The sequence below is a fragment of the Canis aureus genome, chromosome 34 (genome assembly GCF_053574225.1).
Source record: "Canis aureus isolate CA01 chromosome 34, VMU_Caureus_v.1.0, whole genome shotgun sequence".
Classification (NCBI taxonomy): Eukaryota; Metazoa; Chordata; class Mammalia; order Carnivora; family Canidae; genus Canis; species Canis aureus.
The window spans coordinates 8,699,478-8,718,872 of NC_135644.1; the positions used below are offsets into that span (position 1 = coordinate 8,699,478).

The following is a 19,395-nucleotide window of genomic DNA, read 5'->3' on the forward strand; positions in this document are numbered from 1 at the left end:
CACTAGAGCATTTTTAAGAACTAAACTCATGTGTAAATCATGGTATCTAATAAAATGTTAGTCAAAAGGAGAGATTCATTCCTGATAGGCAAGGACAGAGGATTACAGATTCTGTGGTAATAATAACGCATTAATATCTTTCATATCATTCAGCTGGAGAGGCGCCAGGAGTGCGCAAAGAAATGAAGGATGTGACCACCAAGTTGGGCGAAGCTGCTCAGTTGTCATGCCAGATTGTTGGAAGGCCCCTGCCTGACATTAAATGGTACCGATTTGGCAAGGAGCTGGTACAAAGCCGGAAGTATAAAATGTCTTCAGACGGACGCACACATACGCTAACAGTAATGACAGAGGAACAAGAAGATGAAGGTGTTTATACCTGCATAGCTACTAATGAGGTTGGAGAAGTAGAAACTAGTAGTAAGCTTCTCCTGCAAGCAACACCACAATTCCACCCTGGTTACCCACTGAAAGAAAAATATTATGGTGCCGTGGGTTCGACACTTCGACTTCACGTTATGTACATTGGTCGTCCAGTACCTTCTATCACTTGGTTCTATGGCCAGAAACTTTTGCAAAACTCAGAAAACATTACTATTGAAAACACTGAGCACTATACTCATCTTGTCATGAAGAATGTCCAACGTAAGACTCATGCTGGAAAATACAAAGTTCAGCTCAGCAATATTTTTGGAACAGTTGATTCCATCCTTGATGTGGAAATACAAGGTATTTTATTTTAGCTTTTAGTGGGATTGTTTTTTAATTTTTCAAGAAAAAAAATAGATCTTGGGAGACCTACTACCAGAAAACCCTACAATTGTATTTTCTCCCAACAGATAAACCAGACAAACCTACTGGGCCACTTGTGATAGAAGCTCTATTGAAGAACTCTGTGGTGATCAGCTGGAAACCGCCTGCAGACGATGGAGGCTCCTGGATCACCAACTATGTGGTGGAGAAATGTGAGGCCAAGGAAGGGGCTGAATGGCAATTGGTGTCTTCAGCCATCTCAGTGACAACCTGCAGAATTGTAAACCTCACAGAAAATGCTGGCTATTACTTCCGGGTTTCAGCTCAGAACACTTTTGGCATCAGTGAACCTCTAGAGGTTGCCTCAGTTGTGATCATTAAAAGCCCATTTGGTGAGTACAACCTCTTGAACAAACAACCTCTATGATCTCCATATGCAAAATTCTATCCTTACATAAAACTCCTACTAACAGAAATAACTTTTGAAAGGGAATAGCCAAAGATTCAGATAAAGCACAAGTGCCTTTGATATCACTTAAATTGAATTTTTTGCACATCTACAACTATAAACCCCATTCTTCAAAAAACAACTTTGTGTTTTGGTAAGTTTCTTAGCATAAAGAGATCCATTTCATTTTTCTGAAACAGCTATTCTTAGAACTTTGGGTTTGTAAGATTTAGGTTTTAAAAACTAATAAACTCTTAATAATGCTGCTTGTTTTACCTCATGACTCAAATCTTTTTTTTGTTGTTTCTTTGAAACAGAAAAGCCAGGTGCTCCTGGCAAACCAACTATCACTGCACTCACAAAAGATTCCTGTGTCGTGGCTTGGAAGCCACCTGCCAGTGATGGAGGTGCAAAGATTAGAAATTACTACCTTGAGAAACGTGAGAAGAAGCAGAATAAATGGATTGCTGTGACAACAGAAGAAATTCGAGAAACTGTCTTTTCAGTGCAAAACCTTATTGAAGGTCTCGAATATGAGTTCCGTGTGAAATGTGAAAATCTGGGTGGGGAAAGTGAATGGAGTGAAATATCAGAACCTGCCACTCCCAAATCTGATGTCCCAATTCAGGCACCACACTTTAAAGAGGAACTGAGAAATCTAAATGTCAGATATCAGAGCAATGCTACTTTGGTCTGCAAAGTGACTGGTCATCCGAAACCCATTGTGAAATGGTACAGACAAGGCAAAGAAATCATTGCAGATGGCTTAAAGTACCGGATTCAAGAGTTTAAGGGTGGCTACCACCAGCTCATCATCGCAAGTGTCACAGATGATGATGCCACAGTTTACCAAGTCAGAGCTACCAACCAAGGGGGATCTGTGTCTGGCACTGCTTCCCTGGAAGTAGAAGGTAAATATCTCAAATCTATAAAAATCAGTTTGGGGATCTCTGGGTGGCGCAGCGGTTTGGCGCCTGCCTTTGCCCCAGGGCGCGATCCGAGAGATGCGGGATCGAATCCCATGTCGGGCTCCCGTGCATGGAGCCTGCTTCTCCCTCTGCCTCTCTCTCTCTCTCTCTCTCTCTCTGTGGTGACTATCATAAATAAATTTAAAAAAAAAATCAGTTTGGTGCTAGGTGACATATTGTTAATTAGGGTTGGGGGGAGTTGTTGCGCTTAAATAGTTCACTAAATTATATTCTTTCTTCTTTTATTCTGATACAGTTCCGGCTAAGATACACTTGCCTAAAACTCTCGAAGGCATGGGAGCAGTTCATGCTCTCCGAGGTGAGGTGGTCAGCATCAAGATCCCTTTCAGTGGCAAACCAGATCCTGTGATCACCTGGCAGAAAGGACAAGATCTTATCGACAATAATGGCCACTACCAAGTTATTGTCACAAGATCCTTCACATCACTTGTTTTCCCCAATGGAGTAGAGAGAAAAGATGCTGGTTTCTATGTGGTCTGTGCTAAGAACAGATTTGGAATTGATCAGAAGACCGTCGAACTAGATGTGGCAGATGTTCCTGACCCACCCAGAGGAGTCAAAGTTAGCGACGTTTCACGAGATTCTGTCAACTTGACATGGACGGAGCCAGCTTCTGATGGTGGCAGCAAAATCACCAACTACATCATTGAAAAATGTGCAACTACTGCAGAGAGATGGCTTCGTGTAGGACAGGCCCGAGAAACACGTTACACTGTGATCAACTTATTTGGAAAAACAAGCTACCAGTTCCGTGTAATAGCCGAAAATAAATTTGGCCTGAGCAAGCCTTCGGAGCCTTCAGAACCAACCATAACCAAAGAAGACAAGACCAGAGCCATGAACTACGACGAAGAGGTAGATGAAACCAGGGAAGTTTCCATGACTAAAGCCTCTCACTCCTCGACTAAGGAACTCTACGAGAAATATATGATTGCTGAGGATCTTGGGCGCGGTCAGTTTGGAATTGTCCACCGCTGCGTTGAAACATCCTCAAAGAAGACTTACATGGCCAAATTTGTTAAAGTCAAGGGGACTGATCAGGTTTTGGTAAAGAAAGAAATCTCCATTCTAAACATTGCTAGGCACAGAAACATCTTATACCTCCATGAATCATTTGAGAGCATGGAAGAGTTAGTCATGATCTTTGAGTTCATATCAGGACTCGACATATTTGAGCGCATTAACACAAGTGCTTTTGAACTTAACGAAAGAGAAATCGTCAGTTACGTTCGCCAGGTCTGCGAAGCACTTGAGTTCTTACATAGTCATAATATTGGACATTTTGACATTAGACCAGAAAATATCATTTACCAAACAAGAAGGAGCTCCATCATTAAAATCATAGAATTTGGTCAAGCTCGTCAGCTGAAGCCAGGGGACAACTTTAGGCTTCTGTTCACTGCCCCTGAGTACTATGCACCTGAGGTCCACCAGCATGACGTTGTCAGCACCGCCACAGACATGTGGTCCCTTGGAACACTAGTGTACGTGCTGTTAAGCGGTATCAATCCATTCCTGGCTGAAACTAACCAGCAGATGATTGAGAACATCATGAACGCCGAATATACTTTCGATGAAGAAGCATTCAAAGAGATTAGCCTCGAAGCCATGGATTTTGTTGACCGGCTGTTAGTGAAAGAGAGAAAATCTCGCATGACAGCATCTGAGGCACTCCAGCATCCATGGCTGAAGCAGAAGATAGAAAGAGTCAGCACTAAAGTTATCAGAACATTAAAACACCGGCGTTACTACCACACCCTGATCAAGAAAGACCTCAATATGGTTGTGTCAGCGGCCCGAATCTCTTGTGGTGGTGCAATTCGATCTCAGAAGGGTGTCAGTGTTGCTAAAGTTAAGGTAGCATCCATTGAAATTGGCCCAGTTTCTGGGCAGATAATGCACGCGGTTGGCGAAGAAGGAGGATATGCCAAATATGTATGCAAAATTGAGAATTATGATCAGTCTACCCAAGTGACCTGGTACTTTGGAGTCAGACAGCTGGAGAACAGTGAGAAATATGAAATCACCTATCAAGATGGAGTAGCCACCATGTACGTCAAAGACATTACCAGATTCGATGATGGCACCTACAGATGCAAAGTGGTCAATGACTACGGTGAAGATAGTTCTTACGCAGAGCTATTTGTTAAGGGCGTGAGAGAAACTTATGACTATTACTGCCGGAGAACCATGAAGAAAATCAAGCGCAGAACTGATACGATGAGACTCCTGGAAAGGCCACCAGAATTTACCTTGCCTCTCTATAACAAGACGGCTTACGTGGGTGAAAATGTCCGGTTTGGAGTAACTATAACTGTCCACCCGGAGCCTCGTGTAACATGGTACAAATCAGGTCAGAAAATCAAACCAGGCGACGACGACGGGAAGTACACATTCGAGTCTGACAAGGGTCTTTACCAGTTGACAATCAGCAACGTAACTATAGATGATGACGCCGAGTACACCGTCGTGGCCAGGAACAAGTACGGCGAGGACAGCTGTAAAGCGAAACTGACCGTAACCCCACACCCACCGCCAACAGACACGACCCTAAGACCCATGTTCAAACGGCTGCTGGCGAACGCAGAATGCCAGGAAGGCCAAAGCGTCTGCTTTGAGATCAGAGTGTCTGGCATCCCCCCACCAACATTAAAATGGGAGAAAGACGGCCAGCCACTGTCCCTCGGGCCGAACATCGAAATTATCCACGAGGGCCTGGATTATTACGCCCTGCACATCAGGGACACTCTGCCTGAAGACACAGGCTACTACAGGGTCACAGCCACGAACACAGCTGGATCCACCAGCTGCCAGGCTCACCTCCAGGTGGAACGCCTGCGGTACGTCAAACAGGAATTCAAGAGTCAGGAGGAGCGTGAGCGCCACGTGCAGAGGCAAATTGACAAGACGCTGAGAATGGCCGAAATCCTGTCTGGCACCGAGACGGTGTCCCTGACCCAGGTGGCCCAAGAGGCCCTGAGGGAAGCCGCCGTCCTCTACAAGCCGGCTGTGAGCACCAAGACCGTGAAGGGGGAGTTCCGCCTGGAGACCGAAGAGAAGAAGGAAGAGAGGAGGCTCCGGATGCCCTACGAGGTCCCCGAGCCGCGCAGGTACAAGCAGAGCAGCGTGGAAGAGGACCAGCGCATCAAGCAGTTCGTGCCTATGTCCGACATGAAATGGTACAAAAAGATACGCGACCAATTTGAAATGCCCGGGAAGATCGACAGGATCGTCCAGAAGAGGCCCAAGCGCATCCGCCTGTCGAGATGGGAGCAGTTCTACGTGATGCCCCTTCCCCGCATCACGGATCAGTACCGGCCCCGATGGCGTCTCCCCAAGCTGTCCCAGGACGACCTGGAAATGGTGAGGCCGGCCCGCCGCCGCACCCCCTCCCCCGACTACGACTACGACTACCACTTCTATTACAGACCCAGGAGACGCTCTCTCGGCGACATGTCGGATGAAGAACTGCTCCTCCCCATTGACGACTACCTGGCCATGAAGAGGACAGAGGAAGAGAGGCTGCGGCTGGAAGAGGAGCTCGAGCTGGGCTTCTCCGCGTCCCCGCCGAGCCGGAGCCCCCCGCGCTTCGAGCTCTCGAGTCTGCGAGCTCCCGTCAGCGTGGAGGAGACGCGGCGAGACTTCAGCTCCTCCACCTACCACGTCCCCACCCGGGCGGACACGAGCACGAGCTACGCGGCCCTGCGGGAGCGCCACGCGCGGGCCTCGCACAGGCCGCCCGGGCAGCGGCAGAGGATGCTGGCCGACAGGGAGGACGAGGAGCTGCTGCGCCCGGTCGCCACCAGCCAGCGGCTCTCCGAGTACAAAAGCCAGCTGGACCACATGTCAAGGGAGGACAAGTCTAGAAGGAAATCGAGGCGACAGAGAGAGGTGACAGAAATAACCGAAATCGAGGAAGAGTACGAGATCTCCAAGCACGCTCAGCGAGAGGCCTCCGTGCACGCCCAGAGAGCATCCGAGTCCGAGTCCTCCTCCGTGTCCAGGCTCCTGAGGCGGCGGCGGTCCCTGTCGCCCACCTACATTGAGCTAATGAGGCCGGTGTCCGAGCTGATCCGGCCCCGTCGGATCCCTCCAGAGGACGAATACGAAGAGGACACCGAAAGGAGGTCCCCTACTCCAGAGAGAACTCGCCCACGGTCCCCCAGCCCCGTGTCCAGCGAGAGGTCACTCTCCAGATTTGAGAGGTCTGCAAGATTTGATATCTTTTCCAGGTACGAGTCCATGAAAGCTGCTCTGAAAACTCAGAAGACGTCGGAAAGGATGTACGAAGTTTTGAGTCAGCAGCCTTTTACGCTGGACCATGCCCCCCGGGTCACGCTGCGAATGCGCTCCCACAGGGTGCCCGTTGGCCAAAATACACATTTTATCTTGAACGTCCAGTCCAAGCCAACTGCCGAGGTGAAGTGGTACCACAACGGCGTCGAACTCCAAGAAAGCAGTAAGATTCGTTACACCAACATGAGCGGGGTGCTGACCCTCGAGATTCTGGACTGTCAGGCTGAGGACAGTGGCACCTACCGCGCTGTGTGCACCAACTACAAAGGTGAGGCCTCGGACTACGCGACCTTGGACGTAACGGGCGGGGATTACACTACCTACGCCTCCCGGCGCAGAGACGAGCAGGTGCCCCCCTCGGTCTTCCCCGAGCTGACGAGAACAGAGGAATATGCTGTTTCGTCGTTTAAGAGAACGGCTGAGATGGAAGCTTCTTCCGCCGTCAGGGAGATGAAGTCGCAGGTGACGGAGACAAGGGAAAGCATCTCAGCCTACGAGCACCACGCATCTGCAGAAACGAGGAGCGCTGCCGTGGAACAGATGGCGCTGGAGGAAAAGTCCACACACAGGAAGATCAAGACGACGCTGGCAGCAAGGATTCTAACGAAGCCAAGGTCCATAACCGTGTACGAAGGCGAGTCCGCAAGGTTCTCTTGCGACACGGATGGCGAGCCGGTCCCCACCGTGACCTGGCTGCGAGGAGGACAAGTGGTGAGTACCTCCGCCCGCCACCAAGTGACCACGGCCAAGTACAAATCCACCTTTGAGATCTCTTCAGTCCAGGCCTCCGATGAGGGCAACTACAGCGTGGTGGTCGAAAACAGCGAAGGGAGGCAAGAAGCGCAGTTCACTCTGACTATTCAAAAGGCCAGGGTAACCGAAAAGGCCGTGACATCACCACCGAGAGTCAAATCCCCAGAGCCTCGAGTGAAATCTCCAGAAGCCGTGAAGTCTCCAAAACGGGTGAAATCCCCGGAACCAGCCACTTCTCACCCAAAAGCCGTATCCCCCCCCGAGACAAAACCCACACCAACAGAGAAAGTTCAGCAGCTACCAGTCTCCGTCCCACCCAAGATAACTCAGTCGCTGAAGGCGGAAGCTTCCAAAGACGTGGCAAAGTTGACCTGTGCGGTGGAGAGTAGCGTATTATGCGCAAAGGAGGTCACCTGGTATAAAGATGGCAAGAAACTGAAGGAAAATGGGCATTTCCAGTTTCATTACTCAGCAGATGGTATCTATGAACTCAAAATCCATAACCTCACGGAATCTGACAGTGGAGAATACATTTGTGAGATAGCGAGTGAAGGTGGCACTTCTAAAACGAGCTTCCAGTTTATGGGACAAGCCTTTAAGAGTGTCCATGAGCAGGTGTCAAGGATATCCGAAACTAAGAAAGCGGCTCAGAAGACCGCTGAGTCAACAGAAACCAAGAAAATAGAACCTAAAGCTCCTGAACCAGTTTCCTCAAAACCAGTCATTGTCACTGGGCTGCAGGATACAACCGCTTCTTCAGACGGTGTCGCTAAATTTGCAGTTAAAGCTACCGGAGAACCCCGGCCGACCGTCACCTGGACCAAGGATGGAAAGGTAGCCAGTTCTTAAAGGTCTCTCAATTTTGTCTCCTAAAAAGCTAACATCTTCCCTCCTCCCCTTCATCTCCCCAAAAATGTTTAAACTCAACCTACTTTTAAAATTCTACATCAGGGCAGCCCTGGTGGCTCAGCAGTTTAGCGCTGCCTACAGCCCAGGGTGTGATCCTGGAGACCCGGGATCCAGTCCCACGTCGGGCTCCCTGCATGGAGCCTGCTTCTCCCTCTGCCTGGGTCTCTGCCTCTCTCTCTCTCTCTCTGTGTATCTCTCATGAATAAATAAATAAAATCTTTAAAAAATAAAATTCTAAATCACTTGCATTCTATAGGCTGTTACACAAGGAAGTAAATATAAACTCTCTGAAGACAAAGGAGTTTTCCTCTTAGAAGTTCTGAAGACTGATACTTCCGACAGCGGGCTTTATACATGCACAGTGACAAATTCAGCTGGATCTGTGTCCTCTAGCTGCAAATTAACTATAAAAGGTAGGTTGGCTTTTGTTCTTACCTGTATTTTTCAGAACATGATATTAAGGAAACTTTTCTAAACATTCTCCCTTACACACACTCACAGACACACAAAGTAAAACTCTTCCAAATTCCAAAATGCCATTTATACACAAATGTAGAAATACACACAGCTAAAGGAAGCGTAATATTAGCAGAAAAAGAATTTATCAAGTGCCCAATTATACACGGTGGTATATAAGATTCCAAAAGGCAGCCCCTGCTCCCAGGAATATTTAGGAACGAAGTCAGTTTAACATACAAAATGGTAGTGCTTCCAGAAACCTTCACTCTTGCTCATTTTCCCAAGCAGTACAGTTAGTAAAAGAGCTATATTACTTTACCAATTAAAATTAGGTTGCTTTCGTTCAGACTTCTAAAACGTAATTTTTTTTATTATTCAAGATTTCCTAAATCCACACAGATCCTAAATATTTTGACTATTCTTTTCAAGACTTTTTTTTCCAAGTCCCAAGAATCATCTTTAATTTAAAGAATCATTATACTGATCTCAAAAGTCATACATGACAACTTTCCAAGACTAGGACTGAGAAAGAATTAAACAGTACCTGCACTGCATACAAAAGGCAACATTCTTTGGGTCTTACTTGCAGAATCTACAAAAGAGTAGAGGGTGGGGCCTCTTTCCAGTTAAGTTTGCCTTACAGAGGTTTTTTTTTTTTTTTAGCTGTAAAAGACACTGAGGCACAGAAAATATCTACACAAAAGACCTCTGAAATTGTGTCACAAAAGAAGGCCACTGTCCAAGAGGAAATTTCCCAAAAAGCCCTAATTTCTGAAGAAATGAAAATCTCAGAGGTGAAATCTCAAGAAAAGTTAGCCCTCAAGGAGGAAGCTTCAAAGGTTCAGATTTCTGAAAAAGTCAAGAAATCAGAAGCAATCTCTCTGGAAAAATCTATCGTCCATGAGGAAATCACTAAAACATCACAGGCGTCGGAAGAAATACAAAGGCATGCCGAGATTAAAGCATCTTCTACTCAGATGAGCATAACCGATGGTCAGAAAGTGACCTTAAAAGCCAACATTGCTGGTGCCACTGATGTGAAATGGGTTCTGAATGGCGTGGAGCTCACTAACTCTGAGGAGTACAGATACGGTGTCTCGGGCAGCGATCAGACCCTAACCATCAAGCAGGCGGGTCACAAAGATGAAGGGATCCTCACCTGCATAGGCAAAACCAGCCAAGGGATCATCAAATGTCAGTACGATCTGAACCTGAGCAAAGAACTCTCCAATGCTCCAGCCTTCATCTCACAGCCCAGATCTCAAAATATTAACGAAGGGCAAAATGCTGTCTTTTCTTGTGAAATCAGTGGTGAGCCATCCCCGGAAATCGAATGGTTTAAAAACAACTCGCCGGTAAGTTTAATTATGAATATATCACCGAAGAAAATTGAAAATGCCACATCTATTCCTGAAGAGCTCAAAGAAACACTTCTTTCCCCCCCCTCTTTCATTTTAGATTTCTGTTTCTTCAAATATCAGTGTAAGTCGCTCCAGAAATGTCTATTCTCTCGAAATCCGAAATGCATCAGTAAGCGACAGTGGGAAGTACACAGTGAAGGCCAAAAATTTCCGTGGCCAGTGTTCAGCTACTGCTTCCTTAACAGTCCTTCGTAAGTATATCTTCCCCATTTTCCTCACTTGTTTAAGGCCTTTACATTTTTTTTTTTTTTTTTTTTTTTTGGCATTTGTCTTCTGAGCACGGCCAACTCTGAGGAGCCTCCCATGTGATTTCATCTTTATGGCCAAAGTTTCTTCGCAGCTAAACAGATATGTGGATAAAATAACTTTCAAAGCCAAGCCACCAAGTGCCCTGTTGCATTTATTTTCAGAATGCACAATATCTATGTGATTTTCTATATGACTAATCATTTTTCTCCTAGTCATTCTAGCACCTGCATGTCATGTAATGATAGAAATATAAAGATTCGTTTCTTGGAGACATTGAGCTAGCTCTTGACAAATGTATGTATTTGCTTATGCTTTCACAGCAAATTGTTTGGGTTATGTTCATGTGTGTGTGTGTGTTTGTGTGTGTGTGTGTGTGTGTGTGTGTGTAAGTTTTCCATTTCTGCAAGTCAATGTCAGATGTCACCGATTAACCAGATGTCATTATTGTTCACTGTGTATCTGCTATGCTCCACAGCTCTAGTTGAAGAACCTCCCAGAGAGGTAGTATTGAGGACAAGTGGTGACACAAGCTTGCAAGGAAGCTTCTCGTCTCAGTCAGTCCAAATGTCTGCCTCTAAGCAGGAGGCCTCCTTCAGCAGTTTCAGCAGCAGCAGTGCTAGCAGCATGACTGAAATGAAATTTGCAAGCATGTCTGCCCAAAGCATGTCCTCCATGCAAGAGTCCTTTGTAGAAATGAGTTCCAGCAGTTTTATGGGAAAATCTAGTAGGACACAACTGGAAAGCTCAACTAGTAGAATGCTTAAAGCAGGCATAAGAGGTGAGCAATAAAAATTACGGTAGAGGTAGATTAAGTCTAGTAGCACGGTATAGTCTTTAGTTCACATAATTTAGTAGAAAGCAAATCATGTTTTCAGTGATCCTAAAACATTTCTGTTGTTGTCCCATAAAGGAATTCCACCTAAAATTGAAGCTCTTCCCTCTGACATCAGCATCGATGAGGGCAAAGTTCTAACAGTAGCCTGTGCTTTTACGGGGGAGCCTACCCCGGAGATAACATGGTCCCGTGCTGGAAGAAAAATTCAAAACCAAGAACAACACGGGAGATTCCACATTGAAAACACAGATGACCTGACAACTCTGATCATCATGGACGTACAGAAACAAGATGGTGGACTTTATACCCTGAGTTTAGGGAATGAATTTGGGTCTGACTCTGCCACTGTGAACATAAACATTAGATCCATTTAAGAGGGCCTGTGCTCCTCATATCCATACTCATTCTTAACCTTTCATAAATGATTCACATGGACTAATCTTTCTGATCTGTAAATATTTAAAAAAAAAAAAAGTAGTTGTGTATCAACCTAAATGAGTCAAAGTTCAAAATTATGCATTTCAATCTTTCATAATTGTTGACCTAAGAATATTATACATTTTCTAGTGACATGTACATACTGTATATAGCCGGATTAACGGTTATAAAGTTTTGTACCATTTATTTTATGACATTTTACAATGTAACTTTTGAAACTGTTGGTAGGAGAAAATTTCTTATGGAATGAATACCCTGCTCAACACTTAACCAATCTTTGTGCCTCAACATAATGTTGATGTCTAAGTATGCCTCAATGGGTTGAGAAATTCCCCATTGAAGATGTCCTATCCACCTAAGAGATGATGCCATGCACATAACCAGACATGTGCACTGATAACCTATTGAATCAGAAATGTAAGGCATTGGTGATGTTTGCATTTACCCTCCTGTAAGCAACACTTTAACGTCTTACATTTTCTCTGATGATGTCACATTCAAAATTATCATGACTTAAATATTACCAGAGCAGAGTGTAACGGCCAACACTTTGTTCGCTCATTCTACACTGTCTCTGACCATAGAGAGTGCGGGAATAGCTTGGAAAAGTAACATCGCCTGGCCATCCCTTTATTTCACCAGGCTATTCAAGTATTCCTATGCCAGAGCAGTGTCAACTCTTGGAGGTTCTGGGGTGCAGCCAACGCCTTCGTGTGGTAGCTCTAAATTTAAACCTAAGAAACTGGGGCAACTAAGCATTGAGCCACAGCACAAAAATAAAGAACAACAACAAAATAAAGCTGTCGTTAAATTTAAAACAACTACACCATTACTAACTGCCCAAAATGTCAATTTGATATAGTTCCTTTCATGCAGGTATAAATTCAATTGTTAGTTACAATTGTTGGACCTCCTTGAGAAATAGTAACAACAAAATAAAGCAAGCTATCTGCACCTCAAAAACGTGTGGTTGGTTGTTTTTTGTGACATTCTGGGGTTGGGGAATAGGACTTCACAAATCACGGAAATGATCACAGATAAGGTAAAGTTAATCGAGTTCAAAATGGCCCGTATCAATACATTCTTTAAAGCACATATTTGTATTGTGTTGACTATATTCAACAGTTTTTTTAAAGCACGGGTTTGATTCTCATGGATAAATTTATTCTCAAAAGTGAACAAAAATCCCCCAAAATCACAGCTTAAAATCTTTTAAACCCATCAAGAAAAATATTTTTTAGGGGGACTGATTCAACTAAATCCATCAAAAATATTGAACGTCTACAATTCACAATTTTTTGTGTTAGACACCATTGGGAACAAGGCAAAGATCAACAAGATAAGATAGGCCCTATCCCTAAAGGAACGTAGTGAAGAGAAAATGACAACTTCAGGGGAATTCATCAGTTGAGCAACTGAAGCCACATTGCCTACTGCAGCTCCAAACTGAGACAGAATAAAGGTTCTAGAACTAAAATACATGTTTTAAGCGGTGCACTCCTACCGTGTTTTTAAACAATTATTCTATGCTTAATAAAATATCTAGTGACAGAAAAATCTGTATTTATCCACTCCATTCGATAATCCTAATCGTAATCCAATAAAATTGATTATTGGACTAACATATTACCTCTGAAATATAAATACAAGTAGAATTACTTCCTAAATATAAGTATGAGTGGCTAAAGCCAAGCACATGTACTATACTATCAACTTTTATTCTTCAAAACAAAAATTGTGAGACTTTATTAACTTAGCCAGCAACTGTTCTGTCTCAAGTCAGATTCCCTAGACACAGAGCCCGAGACAAGGATTCTTGTATAAGTGGTTTTCTGTGGGGCTGGTATCAGGGAAATGGAGGGAGGCAGAACAGAGGAAGAAGGCTAATGTGGCACCTCACTGCAGACATCAGGCCCAGCCCACAGGGAACATCATCTGTGCCACAGTTGGCTCCACCTTGGAACAAGGGGGCTGGCCTCTCATACCCCCATATCAGCCAGCCAGTGGCTACAGGCTGTGAGCTTGGGGGGCAGAGGGAGGATCATCGGGAAATAGCCTCCCAGACAAAGAGGGGTACCTGTTGGCCAGAGCAGTCTCTGCAGCCTCAGGCAGGTAAACAGCCACCAGTCAAGAAACCTGGTCAGGGGCACCCACCCTGCGTGACCTGGGCGGTACCAACGGCATCTACTGCATTATGTCACCATTTGAATAAGCTTATCCTTACCTGAAAATGAGGCCCGAGCTTGCCGGGTGATTCCTGAGGACGATTCCCAGCCCCGACATGCTAATATTCTCACGGGTCTCATCCGTGGCTGAGACACAGTCCATGCTCACGAGAAGGCTAAAGCCCAAAGTGTTCAGCGGCTCCCAGCCAGCCTGGGCCTGGGAGGGAGAGGGGGGCAGGGGCAACAGCCAAGGGCAGCCACAGCCGGGGGCCAGGTCTGCCCTCTCTTCATGCCTTAGCAGAAGCCTGTGGCCCAGGCAGGCAGCCGGGCGGCCACGGGATCTTATTACCAGCCTTCAATAGTAGCTGATTATATAGATGAACCACGTAGGGGGGGACGGAAATCCCAAACAACTGGTAAAACAGCAAATTCAATTGGCAGTGTCTGTGGAGACCGATTCAAGAGTAATGTTTTAGGATTGTGCTCCAAAGAGAGAAAGGAATTTGTTATTTGTTGACTCTGCCCCAAATAGAACTTGGAAAAATTCAAAGTCCAGTTTCCTTGTAATAGGCAAAAAGAGTGCTAGATAGATAGAAGAATTTTTTAAAAATAAGATTGGCCCGTCAATTCTTAGCCTAAGACTACAAAAAGTGAAGGCTTAGTGTTGAACTCCATGCCTTAGGATGTCTCTGGATCAGTATTTCCCAAATCCTTTTCCTGGGGGATGTTGGCAGATGTCATGAAAAAAGCGTTCCTATGGCCAAATAAACCCGGGACTTGGGTCTGTGTCCTCGGTGTTGCTGACTTCTCCGTCTTTGATGAACTAGAAGGGTTGTGATTCCCCGAGAGGTGAGACGGTGCTCTCCAAATTGGATTGATGGATGATGGAAGGGCCAGTTTTCACGGGCTGCGCCGGGCTGGGCTATGGCAAGTGGAAACACGGAAGGTGTGAACAGAATTACACCTTCGCAGGAGGAACTGAGTATCACCTAAGAAATGAAAGTAAGTGCTAGGGTTAAAGATAAAAATAATAATCCAAAGTGCTTGCAAGCCCAGTGCTGGGGCCTCTGACCCGGTCAGAAACGCAGAACTATCAGGTTAGGGGAAGGTCCCTGGTCAAAGCTTGGACCTGAAGTAGGGACGAGGGGCAGGGCTTTCCAGGCCGAGGAGGAGCCGTGCACCTGCAGAGGCCTGGGGTGGGGGGCAGCACACGGCTTTCAAAAAAGTAGAAAAAAAAAAAAAAAAAAACCCAGTAAGGCTGATACAATAGCCTCTGGGGAGCTGGGGGGCAAGAGGCAGGGTAGGGTCGCACAAGGCCTCATAAGCCACATTCCAGAGTTTGGGCTTTTCCCTAAGAGGCAAAGAGAAACTTGAAGGAGATTGAAGCAAAGGAGCTGCTCGATCAAACTTTTTATCTTTACAAAGTCCTGAGCTACTCGGAGGTAGCTATGATGCTATTTGCCGTTCTGTATCGAAGAGCTCATCCTCCTCGGGGACCCTATTCACCTACCACCCAATTTCTAGGCTGCCGTGGCCCTGGAGCTGCACCTCCGGGGCTGAACTTCGTGGAAAGGCCCCTCTTAAGGGTGTCTGGGGGTCTCAGGAAGACAACGATAAAGTCAGGCTGGTAGATTCTGTGGGCACCCAAGAGGTGTGGGAAAGAAGTTGTGGAGGACAGGGCGCCTTCCTGCGCAGCCTTCCCGGTGACCGCGACCGCTGCCCTGGACCTGGCCGTGGGGCCGGAGAGGAGTCTGGGAAACGAACAAGGAGTAGTGGAAGGGGAGGCGGGCGGGGGGATGGGGCGACTGGGTGACGGGCATTGTGGGGGGCACCTGACGGGAAGAGCACTGGGTGTTATGCTAGATGTTGGCACATCGAACTGCAATAAAAAAAAAAAAAAAGAAAAGAAAGACCGCCCTACATGTTTCAAAGGGAACAGGCAGATAGATGCGAAGGCATCTGGGAAATCCCCGCAGCTGGCTCCCATGCAGGAGCAGCGATGCCCCGCATCTTGGGCGCTCGGGATTGCTTCCTTCCGGGGAGGACGAGAACCTCCGTGAGGGCCCCCCCAAACCAGCAGAGCCTCCAGGACAGATGCTTCCCGCGAAGGACGGAAGAGGCACAAAAACTTCCTGAGTGACGGGGGAAGCGTCTAAGGGTGTAGAGAGAAGGCCGGCAGCGTCTCTCAGCCTCGGAGACGAACGTGAGGGCACGAGCCCTCGCTGCAGCTGCAACACAGGAGTGAAATCAACTCTGTCGACAGCTGCCGCTTTGGTCTGAGAACAGCGGTCAGGTGAGGCACGCAGGTACCCCCCTGCCCCACTGCTGCCAGCCTCGCCCGCATCTCCAGGGAGGCCGGCTGTCCTCCTCCCCCCGTCCCTGCCTACAGAAGGTGCATGAGGAAGGTGCACAGAAGGGGCGCGACCAGGGCCATCAGGCCGAGAGCAGACGGGAGGCCCTGTCTGATGAACGGAAGGACCACTACGGGGAAGGAAATGGGGCCATACCCACGAGAAAGACACAAGGGGGAGAACTGAGACCCAGGGTCTGAGAATAACGTGCCCAAAGCCGCAGAGTAGCAGAGCTAGAACTAAAAGCCAGGTTCCCGTTGACCCACGTGCTCTTACCACCCCCTCACAACACCAAAATTCAAACCTGCTGGCGGGTGAGAGGGCAGAAAGGGGGCCTGCTCTACGTTCAGGGTCACTATGGTTCCAGGACAGGGTGGACAGCACGATGCCCTCAGGCCACTCCTCGTGAAAAGGCTCCTCGGTTCCAGTGTAGCCAATTCCTCTTCTGAGAAAGCTTAGAACCCTCCACTGGCATCTGCAATATAGCCTGGAAATAGGGTGCCCATCTGACCCCACAACACGTCATGTGAACAGACGGGTGAGAGAGCAGAAAGTTCTCTGTAAACCATGTTATGGGCTCTAAAGGAGTCACAGAAAGGAACCTTTCCAACCTTCAAGGTTCTCAGTGGGTGCTTTCAAGGAGGGAAGCCAACAGAGAGCTCCGGAGTATTTAAGGTAGAGGACCCCAGCTATGGTGAGAGAGGCTTTCGAGAGCTGGGCGCCGGGCAGGCATTATTCCAGAACACTTGGAGGATTTGATTTTCTTCATTTCCATTGGAGACTGAGATGAGCACATTTGTTACTTAAAGGGAAATTTCTCCTTCCAAGAAGAACTATCAAAGTAAAGATGTGTATGAGGACGTATCCTTGCAAGGACAACTTCTTTTCCTGAATACGTAAGAAAGCTGCGTGCCGGGATTGAAAGAGCACAGCCTTCAGCCCAGGGACCACTCTCAAGTGCCTCTTTCCACTTCTTGGGGAGACTGGGGCTCGGTGGTGATGGTGATCGCGGGTGTCGTTTCCTTCCCACATGCTCCAGATCAGAAAAATCTTCCCTAGCTTATAACCTGCTGACGCGAGCACACAGTACTAGTTTCATTTTCCAACCCTGTATGAAAATATCACGACTTACTTAGGACAGCAAACCAGAGAAAGCAGCAGAAGGCGGGATGCATCAAGAGCTACACTTACCCTAAGACCACCTCCAACAGTGTGTCTCAAGCTTTAAAGTGCATTAGAATAACCTGGGGATCAGCTGATCTGAGGTGGGGGCCTGACATTTCACGATTCCAATGAGCGTCCAGGTGAAGCTGATGCTGCTAATCTTCAGGCCATGCTACTAGGGCCCTGGAAAACTGGCCTTTCTGGGTGTTAGTTGATGGCCCCAAACTTTAACATTATCTACTATATCTCTTAAATGTGACAATCATTTGAGAGCTTCCGCTTAGCTCAGTGGTTCTCAGCCTTGGCTACTCATTGGAATTGCAGGGGAGCTTTAAAAAAACACCACTAACTGGGCCCCATGCCTAGGGATCCTGCTGTTCTAGGTCTGGGCCAACCATCGGCAAGTTTAAATGCTCCTGGGAGTTTCTAATGTACAGTTGTGGTGGAGAACCCCTGATCTAGCCAAATTAGGTGATCCATTAAATGTTCTCACTTAAAGGTTAACTATTAAATCTCCTCCTACGATCTTTTCTCACATCACAGCACTCTCTTAAATTTAGCCAATCCAGTTTTTACATTTAACGGTGCAGCAAACCAGCTGTCATATTCTTTTAAAAGCAAAGGGTTACCCTTCCTTAAACTTTCAGCACATGCTGTCCTTAAATTTTTCTTAGTGACGTAGCAAATTTATTAAAGCTTCCCCCACACTGTTGACATGGCTCAGTTTTATTGATTTACAAAATTTGCTACAATACTTTAAACAAGCAGAGTTTTCATATCAAAAATATAGAGTACACCTTTTGGCATTTGGAAGAGAAAAAAGAATACTAACAAATTAAGTATACATATACTTTAAAATGTTTATCTTTCTCCTGGGAACAAAAATCCTATTCTAAGAATGTTTCAAGACTAAAGTGCTATCAATCTAAAGCCAAATTTGCTATAAGGTTATTAAGTTTTATTTAGAGACTAGTCTTTCTATCAATTTCAATATTTCCAAGTCACTTAACTTAGAGTTTCAAACTGTTCATTAAAGACCCACAAACTCTCGTTGCAAGAACCATTATGTGTATTAGTTATGACTAACCCAAAATAAAAACATTTCAAAGGCAAAAAAAAATCATGTGCTTATGTTTTTAATAATATTTATACACATAAAAAGCTATTTTAAAACAACCATGATATTTTGCAGTGCTTGCTTATCTATGTTGAGGTAAAATAAGAATTGTACAAATGTGAATAATAAATACTATTTATCTAGTTAACTAAAAAAGGTGAAAATTTAGGACAGCTGATTATGTTAAGATGTCAATTTATTGAAGCTATTGAAAATAAAGCAGTGAGTTTTAAGTGCACTCAAGAATTACAAAGTAAAGAGGAATGCTAACAAAATTGTCAGTAGACAATGAATATTGACTGAACAAATTTTAAGTTGAATACACATGTAAACTATCCTAATTTAAGTGTCCTTTGAATTCACCACCCTTCCCAAGTGATTCTTTTGTTTTTCAAAACAGTCCACCAAAAAACGCGGATACTGAGGAGGCTCTTTTGGGAGGACTCTATATCATTAATCGAACATGGAGAAAAGTTACAAATATCGAATCATTACATTAAACACTTGAAACTAATATAATGTTATATGTCAATTATATCTCAATTTTCGAAAAACTTCTATTTTGTTTGAGCCATTTAAAAATGAAGAAATAGATAAGGTGAACAAAAGAATATTTAAAAAGGAAAAGCAGAATGGGAAAATTCCTATGACTTTCTCTTTGGCTAGATAATATTGGAAAGCTCTTAGAAACTTACTTTTTACATTCAACCATGATTTTTATAACATAGCATACAACCATGATTTCTTCAGAGCTGGCAAAAAGGAAAAGTTGAGATAACAGAGAATTTTGAAAACCAAAGGGTGGGAGAAATCACATAATGAGTCTTTTATTTTCTCTAGAGCAGGGTAGTAATTAATCTCAGCTATCAAAAACCTCATCTAAAACTATATCCACTCCCTTAGTCACTTCACATTCTCCCAAAAGAAAGAAAAAACCTCTACGGGAGTTGAATTGGGAAGTGACAAAAATTATAGTAAAGGAAGCTACGTGCCCTCGAAATATACTGTTATGAGGCCAAAAAATGTCACTGGTGCATTTTGCTAGGCT

At 45.5% G+C, this 19,395-nt stretch overlaps 1 protein-coding gene and 1 long non-coding RNA gene across 4 annotated transcripts in view; one reads left to right on the forward strand and one right to left on the reverse strand.

Annotated features, from left to right (window-relative positions):
* Positions 1-12,513, forward strand: part of TTN (titin) — a 274,020-nt gene extending 261,507 nt beyond the window's left edge. The window contains exons 327-335 of the mRNA XM_077883161.1: positions 154-729; positions 840-1,145; positions 1,519-2,112; positions 2,426-8,073; positions 8,405-8,561; positions 9,271-9,962; positions 10,066-10,219; positions 10,753-11,055; positions 11,188-12,513. Of these exons, the coding sequence (XP_077739287.1) occupies positions 154-729; positions 840-1,145; positions 1,519-2,112; positions 2,426-8,073; positions 8,405-8,561; positions 9,271-9,962; positions 10,066-10,219; positions 10,753-11,055; positions 11,188-11,486 (8,729 nt within the window). The 3' untranslated portion in view covers positions 11,487-12,513. The remainder of the gene's footprint in view (positions 1-153; positions 730-839; positions 1,146-1,518; positions 2,113-2,425; positions 8,074-8,404; positions 8,562-9,270; positions 9,963-10,065; positions 10,220-10,752; positions 11,056-11,187) is intronic.
* Positions 1-19,395, reverse strand: part of LOC144304669 (uncharacterized) — an 82,915-nt gene that overhangs the window by 53,947 nt on the left and 9,573 nt on the right. For all 3 annotated transcript variants that reach the window (XR_013371598.1, XR_013371597.1, XR_013371596.1), the window contains exon 2: positions 13,775-13,932. This is a non-coding gene — a long non-coding RNA (uncharacterized LOC144304669). The remainder of the gene's footprint in view (positions 1-13,774; positions 13,933-19,395) is intronic.